This window comes from Tursiops truncatus, chromosome 4 (genome assembly GCF_011762595.2).
Source record: "Tursiops truncatus isolate mTurTru1 chromosome 4, mTurTru1.mat.Y, whole genome shotgun sequence".
In the NCBI taxonomy this organism is placed as follows: Eukaryota; Metazoa; Chordata; class Mammalia; order Artiodactyla; family Delphinidae; genus Tursiops; species Tursiops truncatus.
Genome location: NC_047037.1, coordinates 76631532 through 76649885, shown reverse-complemented (window position 1 = coordinate 76649885; position 18354 = coordinate 76631532). Strand labels below are relative to the sequence as shown.

The following is an 18354-nucleotide window of genomic DNA, read 5'->3' as shown; positions in this document are numbered from 1 at the left end:
ACAGGGGAGGGGAAGGTGCCAGTGGTTAAAGGAGAGGGATCTGATCTATGGTCGCTTCAAGTCCCCAGCATTGTACTTCCACATCCCAAGAGGGCCTCTCATAGTTCAGAGAAAGGCCTCAATTCCTTCGTTTGAGACTCTCTTCTTTCTCCAAACAATATAAAGGTGGCAGAACTTACCATTCATTGAGCCCTACTAGGTACCTTGAAAGGACTGGGGATACATCACCTCATTTACTTCCCAAAACAACTCTAAGTGGGTGAGGTAGAGATTACCGGCTATCTCCCAATGTCTGTTCTCCCCTTCTCTCATGATCATAGAAGTTTTGGTCATGTACATGGCCATCCAGAATAAAATCACTATTTCCCATCCTCATCTACAGATGGACATGGACATGTGACTCAGTTCTGGTGGACACAATATAAGCAGAAGTGTCACATGATGGCTCCCAGGAACTTTTTTAAAAACAGTTTAGGAACTTCTTTGCCCCTTTCTTCTTCAACTCTGTTATCTGGAAAGCAAATGTGATGGCTGCCATCTTGGACCATGAGGAAGGAGATGACATTCTTGGTGAGCTGGAAGGAACTTGGGTACCTGAGGACATAATGGAACAGACCCACCACACTAGTTCTTGTCTGTCTACCTCCAAATTTATACATGAGCGGAAATAAACTTCTTTATTGTTTAAGTCACTAATATTTGGGGCTTTTGCTTACTTGCAATCAAACTTAATCCTGATACAGTGGGTAGGATTATTAGCTGCATTTCAGATGAGGAAACTAGGACTAGAGGAAGCTAGAACAGAGAGAGGTAACAGAGGTAGGTTCAAACTCATGTCTCTGCCCCAAAGCTGGTTCCCTTAACCACCAAGCTCTACCGTCCTCTCCTAACTGGGTGGAAAACTCCACAGCCTGGATTCCTCACAAGCTGGAAACACATACTTCTGAATCTTGAAAGGATAGGTGAGATGAACTTGAATAATAAGTAAGGATGAAATGCCAATATTTTAAGAGTAAAGCTTACTCAAGAAAAGAATTTCAGTTTTCATGAGCACCAAGCATCTACCCCATTAAGATAGGTGAATGTTATGTTCACATTTAGTAAATGTCACAAATGTTCACTAAAGACCTTTTGTGGGTCCAGCACTATATCAGACTCTATGGAAGGTCAAACAAGACCTATTTCTGTCCTCAAAGCGCTTAAAGTCCAGTCAAAGGCATCAGGGCAGCTCCCACGTCCCTGTTACTTCAGCCACAGTAAGTACCAGAGGACACCTTCAAATTCTTAAAGACCTCAGTTAAAGACTTGCTCCTGCTCAGCTGGCAGTCGTAGCTGCAATTCTTTATTATCTCTTTGTCAAGAAATATTTACTGAGGAAATGAAACAAACATGCAAGGTCACGCACCATTGGAGCTAACTTCGACTTCTGTTTCCTTCTCTTTCTACGTCAATCCCTACGGTTTTTTCCTACCCCATGATTTTCCAAACCCACTGCCTTTCCCAGAAACAAGCTTGCCCCAGACTTGGAAGAATGGTGAAAGTGCTTAGGAAGAAATTCCCCCTCCAAGGTTAATGTGTGTTATAAATCTGCCCCAATTTTATTAGAGGCATAAGGATTATTTCAGGGATGTCAGAGTAATGAGGACATTCAGATATGTTAATATTTTAAATTATCCAAGAACTGATTTGACAGGGTCTTCTCAAATGATGCAAACACAGACATAAAAGTATCAGAAAACAAGGGCTCCAAGAAGTCACAACAAGCCTGAGGTTAAAAATTAAGACCAAGGGGAAATACCGTTTTCCCATGGGAGTAAGAAGGAGGCAGAGTTTGACCCAAACGTGGTTGGGAGGGGAAGTAGTAGACAGTGCTGCGCAAAATTAGAAAAAAAGACGGCAAATCAGGGACTATCCCCTATGGGCACTTTCATCCTTCAAAAACTGTAAAGGAGACTTTAAACTTTGAGGTTAGATTGGAGCTAATTCTGTGGGCTCTGGAGAAAGCAGAGTCACCCTGAACCTCTGAGGATGCACCTAGAAACTGGAAAAGGATAGATGTTCCCTAAGGCTAAGCATTCAAGGGTTGACTTGGGAAGGTCTGAGGTTGAATGTAAATGGATCAGACTTATGTATTATAGCCAAAGTATTATACACAAAGGTGGAAGCAATTTTTAAACTGGCTTGATCTACCTCAACAGTCATAGAATATTCACTGATTTCCTCACATTGTTGCTAAGAGTACCCTGAGTGGCCTTCTAGGTGTATTCTCCCACTTTTTTTTTTTTTTTCACTTTCAACCAGCCAATATTTATGTAACACTGCACATAAAGCTCATTGAAATACGCTCTGAATTCTGTGCCAATAATCCATTGCAGCAGTCCTGGATTATAAGACAGGAATGTGGGGCACTGACCCATCCATTCAAAAGTGTTGAGTGATCATAATTGAAGTTTACTGCACACTTAATGTTTGCTAAGTGCTTTATACGTATTATCTCACTTAATCTTGACAACTCTCTATGAGATACGTACTACGGCAAGTCCCATCTTACAGAAATTGAGGCTAAAAAAAATGGAAGGGACTTGCCCAAGTTCACACACCCTGTAAGTGCAGAACGGGGACCAACACCTGAGTCTGACTCCATAGCCGGGGCTGACCACTACTCTCTGTACTCCCACAAAGAATGCATATGCTTTAGACATAGCTCTCAGGTATCACATTTGATACTCACTTTGGTGTGGGGAGACAGAGGCCATTATGCCCATCTTTCAGATGTGGCAACAGAGGCCAGAGAAAAGAATGGATCTGCTGCTGGTCACTAAGCAAGGGAGTGGAAGCATGGGGGCACCCACCCTGTCTTTTGATTCTAAGCACAATGCTCTTTCCTCTACCAATGGAGGGCGAGGGTCTAAGGTGGCCATCTACTTGGAAACCCCTATTTCCTTAGATTTGGGCAACAGAAGTAGCCAGAGGGGAACTCAGGGGCCTGGGGTTCGAGCAGGCCCTGAGAACAATCTGTGGAAGGAATCAAGGGAGCCTGAGCCACACGTTAGACCTGCATCTTGGAAAAGCAAAGGAAATCACCCACTCCCTGACCTTTAGCCAAAGCTGTAGGATGTCTTCTTGCCTGAGACCAGCTTCCAGGGTAATGACTTCAGATGGTATATAGCACATTCTGTGTATTTGGCACTTTCCTCAAAAAATGAAAGTGACCAAGTAGACCATCAGGCAGCAGAAAAAAAGGGGAAATCCCCACAATGACTCAGACCTCTGGGCCTGGTCTACACACCTCTCCACCCCCAGTTCCCTGCTGCCTCCACACTCACGGTTCTGGATGGTGATCTTGCGCTGCCGGTAATCCACCCCCAGCACGGGCTCGTTCTGCCCCCGCCTCTGGGCCACGATGCGCACCTCCCGCTGGCTGTCATTGCAGTCATTGGATGGGTCCTGGCCCAGGGATAAAGCCGCCTGGTATGCTGGGGAAAGAGTACACACCTACGTCACACAGCAGTGGGGAATTCCCATGAAGAAAGGTGCCCTTAGTGGTTTCTGGAGCAATGAATGTTCTCAATTTTTCCCGAGCCTATGCATCCCCACGAAGATTCTGGAGTGGGGATCTGAGATTCTGCATTTCTAATGAGTTCCCAGGTGACACCAATGACCCACACTTTGAGCAGCAAGACTCCAGACCCCTCTAATAGGCCATCATTTCCAAATCCTGACTGCATCCCCGTCTCCCCCCCCCAGTTTCTCTTGCCTCATTTTCAAAGTCACTCCAGAATCTGCTCCCATATGGTTCATCCACCTGCCCTCACAATAAAAGTTTTGAGAGCTGTTAAATCTGCTGATGATAAATGCCTACTAGCCGGTCCCTCCTACCTTCCCACTTAATGCAGGCATTTTAAGAGTAACCCCCAGGAAACAATGCCTCAATTTAGAGAGGGGTGTTTTGGGGACAATGTCAGGCTCTGTGGCTGGCTCAGACAGTTAGGTTTTGGAGTTCATATTGTAAGATATTAGGGCTAAAAAAGGTAAAGCTGATGTCTCCCCTTGCTTTTCCTCATCTCAGGAAGCTCAGTTCCTTCCTGTGAACAGGGTATCTACTTCTATTCTCCGAATTTCTAACGGTTAACTGTCCCAGGCTGGTGGTGGGGATCAGGGTTCCTTTGTTTCTTGAGAGAGGCAGAGGTGGGCAGCTAGGGAAGAGCTTTGGTTCCAGACAGCAGGACTGACGTGAGTAGGGCAGCTGTTACTGAGAGGCAGGACTTGGCTAAGCATGGGGAGAGCTGCACAGCACTCAGGGATGTCCAACAATGAACAGGCTGCCTGTGGCCAGGGAGCTCTCCAGCACTGAGAGTGTTTAGTCCACAGAGGACTGACTGTCCACCAGGAAGGCTGGCTCTAGAAGGGAGTGTGGCAGTGGGCGGGAGGCTCACAAGGGACCACTCCTCATGCGTCATTGGGGGGCGGGTAGGAGTCTTCTTGTCTGCGTTCGGAGGAGGTGGGGGTGATGAGAGGCAGACCTACATCCTCATCTTAGCGCATGGGTGGGCAACCAGGAATGAACTAGGAGTCACAACTTGCTCTGCCTTTTATTTAAAGTCTAAGCTGCCTTCATTTATTTTAGAACAAGGTGAGACATAAATTTTAAAATAAATAAATATTATGTGACCCTGAATAAGTTATTTCATCTACCTGGCCTCCGTTTGTTTATCTATAAAACGAGGGGACAGTATTAAGTGATCTTTCTGGCTTCTTCTCACTATAAGGATTTGTGATCCTAAATAATTCCTACACCCTAATGGCGGTACTTCACAGAAGGACTCCGGGAGAGCAGGGGGGAGGGATGAGGGCACTCACATGCAGAGTAGTAATCAAAGATGGGGTCCTTGCAGAAGGACTTGAAGCGCCACGTCACCACCACATCCTGGAGCTGGGCAGAGGTGGTGTAGTCACATTTGAGAACGACGGAGGCAAACAGGGTGACATAGCGCTCCGTGTGCTGGACTGTCACCAGCAAGGACACACACCCTGCAGCCAAGAGCAGGAGACAATGCTGAAGGCAGACCTTAGGTAGGTCTCTAAGGGGTGACCTACTTCTATTCATGGGGCAATAAAAGCATTGCACACAAGCAAACACACCGCCTGACTGGTTGGGAGCAGCTCACAAGCTGTCTGTGTTCTTACTTAGCCTGGGCAGGGTTGGGACGGAAACTGCACAGACACCCTGGAGGAGATGGAGGAGAAAAAGAGCAAAAACCATGACTCCCAAGGTGCTCCCAGTCCATAGGGAGTGATAACACATCCAACAATGATAAAGAAACGATATTAAAAGAAGGCCATGGGGCTTCCCTGATGGCGCAGTGGTTGAGAGTCTGCCTGCCGATGCAGGGGACACGGGTTCGAGCCCTGGTCTGGGAGGATCCCACATGCCGCGGAGCAACTGGGCCCGTGAGCCACAACTACTGAGCCTGCGCGTCTGGAGCCTGTGCTCCGCAACAAGAGAAGCCGTGACAGTGAGAGGCCCGCGCACTGCGATGAAGAGTGGCCCCCGCTTGCCACAACTAGAGAAAGCCCTTGCACAGAAATGAAGACCCAACACAGCAAAAATAAATTAATTAATTAATAAACTCCTACCCCCAACATCTTCTTTAAAAAAAAAAAAAAAAAAAGAAGGTCATGTATGTACTGGAGTGACTTTGCTAATATATATAATTTTTCATGTCACTTCTCTTCTTAAAATGTTTTCCCATTTCCCTAAGGATAAAGTTCAACCTCTGTACCCTGGCCTAGGAGGCCAGTCACGTCTGCCTTCAGCCTTTCTCTGTGGCCTCATCTCCCTTCATGCCCACCCCAACTTGGGGCTTCAGCCACTCTGGACTTGCCTCAGTCTTTCCCGTGCTAGGACTGCTGTCTTCCCCAGGTGCTCCCACATGCACATCTCTTGGCTGGAGCACTCTTCCACATCACCAGCTGCCACTCCACTCCCTTCACCAGGCTAAGTACTACTTCTTTCTTAGGTCTTCAGCTGCACCCTTACCTCCTCAAGAAGCCTCCTCTGACTACAAGTCTGGGAGAGGGGCTTTCCTCTGTTTTCCCAAAGTGCCTCATCCTACCCACAGGCAGAGCATTTCACACTTCTGGGGATGGCCTGTCTACTGTAGGCTCTGAGAAGGCCAACTGGGTTTGCCTCTGACTCACTGTTCAAACACAAGAGCCTCATACTGTGCCTGTCACCTCCTTGGCACCCAACAAATGTTTGTTGAATAAATGATAGAATGAATGACCAGTGAAACTTGGCAGTTCAACTGGTCGACATAAGCATAAAGAAAATAAAAAAATGATCAGACTGTGACAAATTTTATCACGAAAGACTTGAAGGAACTAACAATTTTTCTTTTTACTTTTTAAAAACTTTCTCCCCTTACCCTCCAAATCTACAGATATACTGAAAGCTCCAAGTGTGTGTTGATGAGGAACCAGGTGGCACAGAAATGTCAGGTGGGACTCTGACATGGTCAGAAGTCCACACATAACCAGCATCTTCAAATGTTCCTATGTCAATATGGACTCTAGGCCAAGTTATAGCGGCCTTCTCATAGGAGGTTTAGTGTAGAGCAGTAGTATTCAAACTTGAGCATGCACCACTGGGAGGACTCGTGACAGCCCAGATCACTGTCAGCAGGAGTTTCTAATTCAGTAGGACTTGGGTGGGACCCAAGAACTTATATTTCTAACAAATTTCCAGGAGTTGCTGATACTACTTTGATGGGTACCATACTTTGAGAACCACCGGTGTAGACTAGCTAAAGTAAACCCAGGCTTTGGACTCAGATACGACTGGGTTCAAATCAAACTGTACTACTCACTTGGACATTGGACAAGTTATTTACTCTCTCTGAGCTTGTGTTTCCTCAGCTATGAATGGAGATTATAATAGTACTAACCTAATCAGGTCCTTGCAAGAATGCAATGAGATAACCCACTCCTGACACTTGGCATGGTACCTGGCAAGGTGCTGGCATATATGCTGCCATGTTAGTGACACTGTATGAGTCTTTTTTCCTTTTTTCCCTAATTATGAGGGCCAAGGAGAAAGGGGTTCAAGCTGGGAGTCCCTCCAATAGAGTTCTCAGGTAGAGCTACCTTCATTTTGACTAACTCCCATAAACAAAATAAATACAGTCACCCCTGTTATAGAGCAGCTGGGTGAGCCTGGCTCAACGGCCAGAGCCACATGGTTCTGGGTCCTGCCTCGCCTTCTGGACACAACCCTCATAAGACAGCCACCATGGTTTGTGATGGCCACCAGCAGCCACTTTTCTCATGTCCACAGAGAGGTAGCAGAATGTTGCTTGGGACAGGCTCTGGTCCCCAGAAATGACCTGAGCCATCTCCAGGGCTGGGCTGTAATGAGGATGTGCCAGTGACAGCCATGCTAGAGAGAGGGTCTGCAGCAGTGTGGGGGAGACCTGTGGGTGGGAAGCAACATAGAAGGAAGAGATTTAAGCTAGACCCTAAAACCCAAGTAGGATTAAGATGATACGTGAGGGCTTCCCTGGTGGCGCAGTGGTTGAGAGCCCGCCTGCCGAAGCAGGGGACACGGGTTCGTGCTCCGGTCCGGGAAGATCTCACATGCCGCGGAGTGGCTGGGCCCGTGAGCCATGGCCGCTGAGCCTGTGCATCCGGAGCCTGGGTTCCGCAACGGGAGAGGCCACAACAGTGAGAGGCCTGCGTACCGCAAAAAAAAAAAAAAAAAAAAAAAAAAAAAAAAAAAATGATATGTGAAAAATAGGGAAAGGGCAGAGAGACTCATTGTATCAGGATGGAAGAAAGGAGTGAGCAAAGGCCCTTATCAGGAAGGGGCAGTTCCTTGGAGAACCTGGAGGGAACCAACCCAGCTGGTGCCTCTGGCTTTATAGACAGAGGATAAATAAGGCGAGCTGGTTGTGGGGAGTAGGAAGTGGGGAGGTGGGGTGGAGTGTAAATTGCACTCCAGAGTCTATTTCCAGTTAATGGATAATCACTGAAGGCTTTCCTGAAGAAGAGTAATAAGGTGAAAGTGATGTTTTTAGGAAGATGGATAACTTCCTTATTTAGTTGTGAATGGAAAAAGAACATCACTTTGAAAATAAGCCTTGAGGAGTTTGGGGGAAATAGCTGCTGTCTCTACTAGCTGTAGTGTTCCTGGAAATCAGTCCAATCAGAATGGAAGAGCTAATGACTAGTATCTCAAGCCTAACAAGGATTATTTCATAATCTGATTTTTTATTTTTGCTTCTCCACCTTCACCACCTCTTTGGTTTTTTCCAGAACTGACCTGAAGTAGGCCTTGGAGCTTTTACCCAACACAGCTTTAACTGCATACCAGAAGCAGCTACAGGTAAGATCTGACAATGAATAGGATGGCACTATTCACTACAGAAACACTAGCTTATTTTGTTCAGTAACACACATGGATTGGAATAGAGAGAAAAACATTGAATTGTGGTGTAAACAAAATCTTAGGTTCACAAAGCACTTTCAAATATTTTCATTTACTCCCTAAATATGAGCCCTGGGAGGAAACAAGTTGTGCCGGTGCATACACAGCAAATCTAGGATTGAATAAGGCAAGTGGCTTGACTGTGGTCATTCATTTTCTAAGGGGGTTGGAGCCAAGATTCTGCCCCTGAGCAGTCTCTTGCCACTCTACCTGGCTATTCTTTAAATAAAGGAAGATGTTTGGTATTCAATAGCTTGCAAATAATCAGAACATGGGGCCAGGCTACATGAGCAATAATTAATAAACAACGGGCAGCAGTTACTCTAATACCGTGATTAATAAACTACATGTTCTTTATTTTGCTGAATGGTAATTCAATACAAATGACAGTTTATTCAAAGGACTCCAGTCAACATTATTTGTATAGAGGTGGAATATCTGCAGGGGGGTAGTGCAGGTTTGCTGGGAGTCAGAGAGGGTATTTGGTTGGAGCCAGAAGTTGCTCTGGGGTAGCTTTGAAGATGGCTGAATCTGACACCCTGAGGCAGAAGAATGGGGACAAGGGTGATCACCTTCATTACCAAATGCGCACTCAGCTTCTTTCCCATGAATGCTCTTGTTATGGACAAAGCACACGTGGGGTGACTTGACTCACCTTTACCAACGTCAGCACTGGCTTTGTTGCCTGGTATTTCTCTTTTATCCTCTCTTTAATTTCATGCCTTACGTGAACTTCAAGCCTTGAAATACGCCAGGTTCCCACATATCTGACAATATTGAACTCATTCACACTCCCTCCAGCGGTCTGTTGGCCCTACAGCATCCTGTACAGCTCCCAGACCTTCACCCCTCGCCCACCCTCACATGGAGAGTGGGGGAGAGTCTCAGGCCAAACGGTACCGAGCAACCAGCAAACCCTTCTCCCTTCTTCTCAGCTGTTGCTCTGGGTTTCAGCATCTACTGTGTACCAGGTGATGTACATACATCGTCTCTAATCCTCACAAAATTCCCTAGGGTGGGGTCAGCCCTGCTCATATCTGTGGGCAAAAGTTCAGAGACTGTAATAAACCAAGCCCTCTCAGCCTCGGGATTTGAACTCGGGTCTTGCTCACACCAAATCCAATCTTTCCCAAGAAGGCAAGCCTGACTTTCCAAGTAGAAGTCAGGCACTGGACTCTCAAAAAGCAGGAGGAATTTCCAGATTGGGAGGAAGAGAGAAGAAGTAGCAAGACAGACCATTTCAAAGGCAGAAACCTCCTATCTTTTCCTTTAGCCTCTAATTTCTCTGTAAAACTAACCACACTGGACACGCACACTACTAAGCAGGTAAAGTTTTCAAGAAGAGACTAAGGGCAGCAGAATCTGGGCTGAAAATATGAAGAGATTCAAAAAGATAAGTGTCCTGTTTATATGTGTCCTGGTTGCATCCTTGCTCTTTTAAACCTGGTACTACGGGCTTTCAAATTCTTAATTTTTCTTTCTGTTCTTAAATTCCCTTCATCCTGTGGCATCTCCTTCTCCCCAGTTCATCACCATCTAATTGCCTAGTTGTGTCTATAATTTTCTCCTGAAAACATGAATTCTGGAGACTGATTTTCTGAGTTCAAATTCTGCCTCCACTCCCCTCCTCGCTAAAAGACCTGACAAGTTATTTCCAAACTACAGTTGTTTCTATATATGCAAAATTGGGATGATGATAATCCGTGCCTGATAGGGTAATAGTGAGGGTTAAATGAGATAAATATGTCCAGCATTTAGCAAAGAGCCTGGCACATAATAGACACTCAGTAAACAGTAGCTATTACTTGTATCATTTGTTCTTATCTTGCCCACTTCAAGAGGTTGAGAGCAATTGAGAACAGCATGCAAAAACATTTTGAATGAATTAAAATGATACAAATGTAAGCTATCATTACTGCCTTCTCTTTGCAAAATGAGTTAGTGCATTAAAAGCTTTTAAAGCTGCGTCTTACCTGGCAAACCCATTCACAGTTTGTCTCTGTGAAAGAGGAAGGGAGATCTGTAAGGGTGGAAAGGTAACTTCAGATGAGATAGCAGAGCTCATGGGAAGGAGGGAAGGAGAAGGGGATTCTCTGTTTCCCACCATGAGGTACTTTCCAAGACTACGCTGCTAAGCAGAGTGGGGACTACCATCCCGCGTTGAAGTGGAAGGTAAATATACCAATTAAAAAAAACAGTATCTTTACAACTAAATGCCATGTGTTCCCAAATAGATGCAGATCTTTGCACATTTATTTATTCAGCCTGTCTTCCCTGTGTAGTATCAGAGTGGGCAAGATGTTTTATAGTTTCTAGAACATATTATCCATACAGTACAGGGATACAGATACAAAAGTTTTTTTTCCTTTTAAACTAAGAATCCTTTTCAGGGGACTGGATGGCATTTCCCCTCATTTCCACGTGAAAGGTCTTGCTTGGAAGGGAGTGGCAGGCAGGGAGGAGAGCAAGGTCTTTCCCAGCAAGGGGCAGTGGCCTAATGGTGCCTCCAATGGAAGGTCTTGATTCCTGTTTTTCAGGCACCCAGTCACCTCTGCTCCACTAATCAGGTTAACAAAAAGTACACAGGTTTAATCCTATCAGAGTTTATGTCAGGGCAAGCTATCTCCCCAAGTATATTTACCATCAGTATTTGTTACATTTCTTCAGATAACAGTGCAAACAGAAGAGGAATCAAGGGGAAGAGGGCCTGGCAATGCATGGACAAGAAGTAAGGGACGGAGAGAGCAAGGAGAGGAGAAAAGGGGAGAAAGAAGCAGGTTGGGGCGGGGGAGGAATTATGTCTACGTATTGCACGTTTAACAAAGGTCTGGGGGTGCTTCTCGACAGTTGTTAGGCTTGGGGTGGCAGAAGCCTATGACTACCCTCGGGAGGAAACTGGTAACTACTGAGCACTTCAGTGTTGGTCAGCATGGTATTGGGGGCTTCATTATGCAGTACGTAGTTTAACCTTGGCAAACCCCCATGAGATCAGCCTTATTTTTATCTCAATTTCATAGATGAGGAAAATCCTCAGGGAGATTAAGTAACCGGTTTGAAGCCACACAGCTAGTAAATAGCGAAACTAGATATAAGCGTATACCTCTAAAATCCCAAATCCTACAGTTTCCATTGTACCACCTGCCTTCTGGATAACTTTCCTAATGGTGGAGGTTTAACCCTTTAAGAGACATTCACAAATTTATTTTAAGCATTTTGTAGAGAAACCCCTTTCTTCCTTTTTTATTTATAAGATAAATAATAAGAAACTTCAAACAATAGAGAAGGGTATAAAGTAAAATGTTCATCCTTGCTCACTATGAACTCTACTCTCCAGAGGCACCATAATTTGGTGTCTACCCTCCACATCTTTTCCTACACGTTTTTTTTTTATTAAAATTAATATTATGTACATTGACCTGCAACTTTGTTTTTTCTTCAAACTAATGAGATATCATTATATTCTATCTCAGTATATATTGATCTAAATTTTAGTGGCTGCATGAAAATTTGCTACATGGATGAACCATAATTTACCCATTTTTCTAATGATGGGCATTTAGGTTGTTTCTAATATTTCACTATTACAAACAATGCTGAAATAATTTGTCGAAATGAATACCTTTATATTATATAGAGTATCTCTTCACATGCATGCTTTTATTCTAGTAGGATGTATTTCTCAAAGAGAGAGTGCTGGGTCAAAGGGGATAAGACTTTTATATTTTAATAGATAATTCAGGAAAGAAAGTTATATTCCCATCAACAGGGTGTGACACTCCCATGTTTCACCACAATCTTTCCAACAGGGGAAATATCAATCTTTAAAAATTTCTTGATAAACTACTAGGTGAAAAAAATAGCCCCTCAGGTGGTTTGAATTTGATATCCTTTGGTTATTAGGGGTAGAGGACAACAAGACCTGGTTGAGAGGCAGATGCTTGGGGTTTCCCAAAGCCAGACGCTCAGTGTCTGTGACTCAGTGACTCATCTGTGTCCCCACATGCTAATCTCAGAGCACATGCAAATTTAAGTCTCACCACAATGACAAATTTCTGTGTGCCCTGGGCCTTCGGGTCACTCATTCACTCATTTATTGAATACCTACTATGAGCCAGAAGCTGTTCCAGACGATGGGGGTAAAGTAGCTAATGAGAGAGACAAGGTCCCTGTACTCTTGGAACTTATACTCTTGGGGAAAGTCAACAATACATAAGTAAACGGATAAGCAAGGTACCTCTGGTCATGGCTAAGCTTTATAGGATGGCTTAGAAACTGGTAGAGTTTTGAATAACAAATCCTACTACTGTACAATAAGAGCCAAGAAGACACACGGGTCCAAATCCTCCTCATAGCTCTTCTTGGTTGTTTCAGAATCTAAATCAGACCCCAAATCTAAATCCTATTCCTTCTGTACAAACTTGGGCTTCTTCCCTATTTCCCATCTCAGTGAGTGGACAAGACTGAAAACTAGAAATCGTCCTTGACATCTCTTTCTTCCTCACTCCATATAAAGTCTATTATCAAATTGGGTTTATTTGTCTCCTAAGTATTTCTGGAATCTCTGTCTCTCCATCATCACCGTCACCCTAGCACAAGCTACCATCACTTCCAGCCTGGATACTGCTTCAGCTTAACTGGTACCTGCACATACTCTGGTTTTCCTCCACGTGGATTTCACACCCGTCTCCCAACTCTTTCTCCTTAAATATCTCCAAAAGCTGTCCATTGTTCTTATGATAAATACAAAGCCTTCCACCATGACCCATGAGGCCATGCATATCTGGTCCTACCCATCCCCAGCCTCCTTTCCACCACACGTCCAGTGGCTTCCTCCTTTCAGTCACACTGATATTCTTGCCACCTCTCATTCTCACTGAGCTCCTATCCAGCAGCCTTGCACATGCTATTCATTTGTTTGGGATGATCACCCCTCAGCTCTCAATGTGAGCATCATTTCTCCAGGGAGGGCCTCCTGAATGAGCAAAATCCATCTATTATATGCTCTTGTGGTACCTTGTATCTCTTTCTCATAGTCCCTATCATAGTTGTATTTCTACATTTGCTTGTATTTCCTTTAGACCATAAGCACCATGGGGACCAAAGCCGTGTCTGCTTTTGTTTGAGAGTACGTCTGGCACATGGTGTGCATTAAACCTTTGCTGAATAAACAAATAAATTCATACAAGACAGGCTAAGCTGCTTGGAACAAAGTTTAAGTGCTCTGAAAGTACAGAAAACAAATGGTTAAAGTCAACCATTTGTAATATGGCCAGACAAAAAGCAAGGAAGAACGGTGTATGTTGGGGGGAGAGGGGGTGCAAGAGCACGCTCACAGTAGTGGAGACAAGGCTGCCCATGTTAGTGAGGCCATAATGAGTGAGGCTTGAATTCCAAAGAGCTTTAATCCACTCATATAAACTATGGGGATCTAGTAGATGTTCTTGGAGGACTCAAGTGAAGGTGGGAAAGATTAATCCAGGTAGGCTAACCTATCATCTGGGTAGAGGATGGTTGAAACTAGGCAGAGAGGTAGCAGGCCTAGAGGCAAGGAGATGGTTAAGATGCTGGGATTAAGCAATAGCACATGGTGATTAACTGGGTTTGGGAAATGAAGAAAGTGTAGAATGCTTTCCTCTGACCCCACCTTACCCTAAGATTTGTAGATTGGAAGATCCAGAAACGAGGACTGGAGAAAGACAAGACATGATCAGAGTCTTCCTAATTCTTAAAACACACAATCTTATTTCTCCCCTAAGGACTTCAAATAATGAAATAAAGTATTAGGCTGAAAGAAACTTAGGCAGACAGTACAGTAATTACCCAGCATCTCATCCCACTATACTGTTGTTGAGGCAAGAGGTTTAATAATTAACATCTGGTTATACCTCCAGGAGGTAGTCAATTTCTATTTCTACCAGGATTCAATTAGGCAAAACAAACCTGCTCCATGGTATGAAATAGGTGAAAGAGCAATGGACTAAGAGTGAGGACGCCAGGGTTCCCGTCGTCCCAGCTCTCAAACCAACTCCACTGTGTCAACTTGAGATGCCTGACTTCCCTGGACACAGATTTCCTTATCTGTAAAACTGGCTGGGAGGAGAAGACAAGGACTGGGAGTGATTTCTACTTGTGTTCGCAGAGCACTGGGGTTCTGGGAGGTACTTCAGGGAGCCTCACGGCAGGGGGGTGGGGGGCAAGGGAGGAGTCGAGTGGACAGTCCCCTATCCAACACCTGAGAAGCTCTACTTTTTACTATCTACTGTATCAGGGACCAAGATGTCATTAGGTTTTCAGTATGATCCCAACCTTCACCCCGACCACCAAGGGGAAGCTCCTGGTCTAGATGCTAAGAATCTTGTCCCTTAGAAGTCAGCTGTCTGATTTCCTAAAGAATAATATAAGTTGATAGCTACGTGGATCTATAAGCTAACACCCCTCTAAGATCTTTTTAAATATTCACAAAAGCACAAACAACACACAACCATTTAGAATTTGGCAGTGGGGGGGGGGGGGGCGGGGGTGGAATCTAAACTTTTCATTCCAGGAATAAACTTTGAGATTGGATGAAGGTAACCAGAGCTATTAGCCAATAATGCAAAGAGCTATAGGAACTTACTTTAGCCGTATCTTAAGGCTCTGTTTTAAGCAGCAAATATCACTTGTGTGATAAAAAAAACTTCTTTCTTTTTAAGGAAAAACAGTTTGGAGAATTACACACACACAAAACCCTCTGACAATCCATCTCTCCACAGCTCCAAACATAAAGACTCTGGTAACTTCACAGGACTTCCTGACCTCAGAGGCTTCATCGAGGCCCCAAGCCACACCAACTAGCCAGTACCCACATCTGACATAATCTCTTTCCTGACCCACACTTCGCAACTGCAGAAACTTGGATGCTAATCAGAGAGCTGGGTTGACTTTTCTTTAGAAACAGAAGAGAACAAGGTGACAGACCAAAATGAATATGTTCTAATGCAGGGTTTTCCAAAGTTCATACCTCGGTTTGCAGTGGGTCTTGAGAAAATCAACTTACTGGATTTTTCTATTTAATACTGTTAATTTGGGGATTACGTTCTATGAATTTAAATGTTATTAAAGTAATATTTAATGTTAATTTGTTATTCTTTTATCCAACATAGTAACTGGTTTTGTGTGTGTGTGTGTGTGTGTGTGTGTGTGTGTGTGTACCTTTTGTTCCTATTTTATAAATCTCATATATGTGTGTATATGTCACAATGTAAACTGTATTTCTTCCTGGACTTAGGATCTTTCCGTGTTCAGCATTCTTTGCTTCTAAAATGTGTCACGCAGGTAGGCTTCCATTTAACGAATGCCAGGCAAATACAGCAGTCTGTATTATTTGACCACCTCAGTATCCTGGCTACTCACACTGCATGGTTGGTTCATGAACACCTGGAGCTCCACTTTCTGAAGTCTGTCCATTTAGCAATTTGCTTACTTTAAGAATATACCCTTTAGCCACCAGAAAACTACTAGAGCTAATCAATGAATTTGGTAAAGTTGCAGGATACAAAATTAATGCACAGAAATCTCTTGCATTTCTATACACTAACCATGAAAGATCAGAAAGAGAAATTAAGGAGACAATCCCATTCACCATTGCAACAAAAAGAATAAAATACCTAGGAATAAACCTACCTAAGGAGGTAACAGACCTGTACTCAGAAAACTATAAGACACTGATGAAAGAAATCAAAGATGACACAAACAGAAGGAGAGATATACCATGTTCTTGGATTGGAAGAATCAATATTGTGAAAATGACTATACTGCCCAAAGCAATCTACAGATTCAATGCAATCCCTATCAAATTACCAGTGGCAGTTTTTACAGAACTGGAACAAAAAGTCTTAAAATTTGTATGGAGACACTGCCAAAGCAGTCTTCAGGGAAAAAAATGGAGCTGGAGGAATCAGACTCTCTGACTTCAGACTATACTACAAAGCTATAGTAATCAAGACAATATGATACTGGCACAAAAACAGAAATATAGATCAATGGAACAGGATAGAAAGCTCAGAGATAAACCCACACACCTATGGTCAACTAATCTATGACAAAGGAGGCAAGGATATACAATGGAGAAAAGACAGTCTCTTCAATAAGTGGTGCTGGGAAAACTGGACAGCTACATGTAAAAGAATGAAATTAGAACACTCCCTAATACCATACACAAAAATAAACTCAAAATGGATTAAAGACCTAAATGTAAGACCAGACACTATAGAGCTCTTAGAGGAAAACATAGGCAGAACACTTTTTGACATAAATCACAGCAAGATCTTTTTTGACCCACCTCCTAGGGTAATGTAAATAAAAACAAAAATAAACACATGGGACCTAATGAAACTTAAAAGCTTTTGCACAGCAAAGGAAACTATAAACAAGATGAAAAGACAACCCTCAGAGTGGGAGAAAATATTTGCAAACGAATCAAAGGACAAAGGATTAATCTCTAAAATATATAAACAGTTCATGCAGCTCAATATTAGAATAACAAACAACCAATCCAAAAAAGTGCAGAAGACCTAAATAGACATTTCTCCAAAGAAGACATACAGCTGGCCAAGAAAAGCTGCTCAACATCACTAATTATTAGAGAAATGCAAACCAAAACTACAATGAGGTATCACCTCACACCGGTTAGAATGGGCATCATCAGAAAATCTACAAAGAACAAATGATGGAGGGGGTGTGGAGAAAAGGGAACCCTCTTGCACTGTTGGTAGGAATATAAATTGATACAGCCACTACAGAGAACAGTATGGAGGTTCCTTAAAAAACTAAAAATAAAATTACCATATGACACAGCAATCCCACTGCTGGGCATATACACAGAGAAAATGGTAATTCAGAAAGACACATGCACCCCAATGTTCATTGCAGCACTATTTACAGTAGCCAGGTCATGGAAGCAACCTAAATGCCCATCGACAGATGAATGTATAAAGAAGATGTGGTACATATATACAATGGAATATTACTCAGCATAAAAAGGAATGAAATTGGGTCATTTGTAGAGACGTGGATGGACCTAGAGACTGTCATACAGAGTGAAGTAAGTCAGAAAGAGAAAAACAAATATCATGCATTAACACGTATATGTAGAATCTAGAAAAATGGTATAGATGAACCTGTTTGCAAGGCAGAAATAAAGACACAGATGTAGAGAACAAATGTATGGACACCAAAGGGGGAAAAAGGGATGAATTGGGAGATTGGGATTGACATATATACACCAATATGTATAAAATAGATAACTAATAAGAACCTGCTGTATAAAAATAAAATTCAAAAAAAAAAGAATATACCCTTTGGTTATAATCATTGTGTTTGAAAAATGTTGAGCGTTCAATATTCTTTGTAAAAATAGAACAGCTTTTAAAACATCATGCTGGTGATTTAAGGATTGGGTTTCATACCCTAATGGGATTTTTGTCTGTAAGGCTTCTTTTATTATTCTTTTGACCTAGATGACTGCTGGCTACAGAGTCCTAATTCTGAGGATGGGGTGCCCAGGGTCAGAAGTGGGAATTAGGAATTACAATTAGGAATTGTAAGCGTGGTGTTTCCGCCTCTATCAATTTGGCTTTAGAGACCAAGGAGTGCCTAAAGAGCAGGAGGAGAAGCCCAGAGGCTCCTGGCTTCTTCCTTAGTTGCACCTGTTTCGGAAGGGCCTAGGCTAATAAAAGAAGAAAACAACAGGTTCCCACAGACAGAAACTCGATTCAGTCCCCGCAACTCCTGGCGCCCGTGCCAAGAGCCACCTGAGCGCGGCCCGGGCCTCCGCTGTCCTGCCTGTGGCCAGTTCTGCAAGGCCAGGCAACAATGGCTTCCTCTCCCCT

General features: G+C 43.5%; 2 protein-coding genes across 2 annotated transcripts in view; one reads left to right on the top strand and one right to left on the bottom strand.

Moving 5' to 3' along the window:
* Positions 1 to 692, top strand: part of SLC15A2 (solute carrier family 15 member 2) — an 86814-nt gene extending 86122 nt beyond the window's left edge. Inside the window, exon 23 of the mRNA XM_033855771.2 lies at positions 383 to 692. Within this exon, the coding sequence (XP_033711662.1) occupies positions 383 to 400 (18 nt within the window). The 3' untranslated portion in view covers positions 401 to 692. The remainder of the gene's footprint in view (positions 1 to 382) is intronic.
* Positions 1 to 18354, bottom strand: part of ILDR1 (immunoglobulin like domain containing receptor 1) — a 40196-nt gene that overhangs the window by 21479 nt on the left and 363 nt on the right. Inside the window, exons 2-3 of the mRNA XM_033855773.2 lie at positions 4861 to 5031; positions 3327 to 3476 (exon numbers count right to left, since the gene is read on the bottom strand). Of these exons, the coding sequence (XP_033711664.1) occupies positions 3327 to 3476; positions 4861 to 5031 (321 nt within the window). The remainder of the gene's footprint in view (positions 1 to 3326; positions 3477 to 4860; positions 5032 to 18354) is intronic.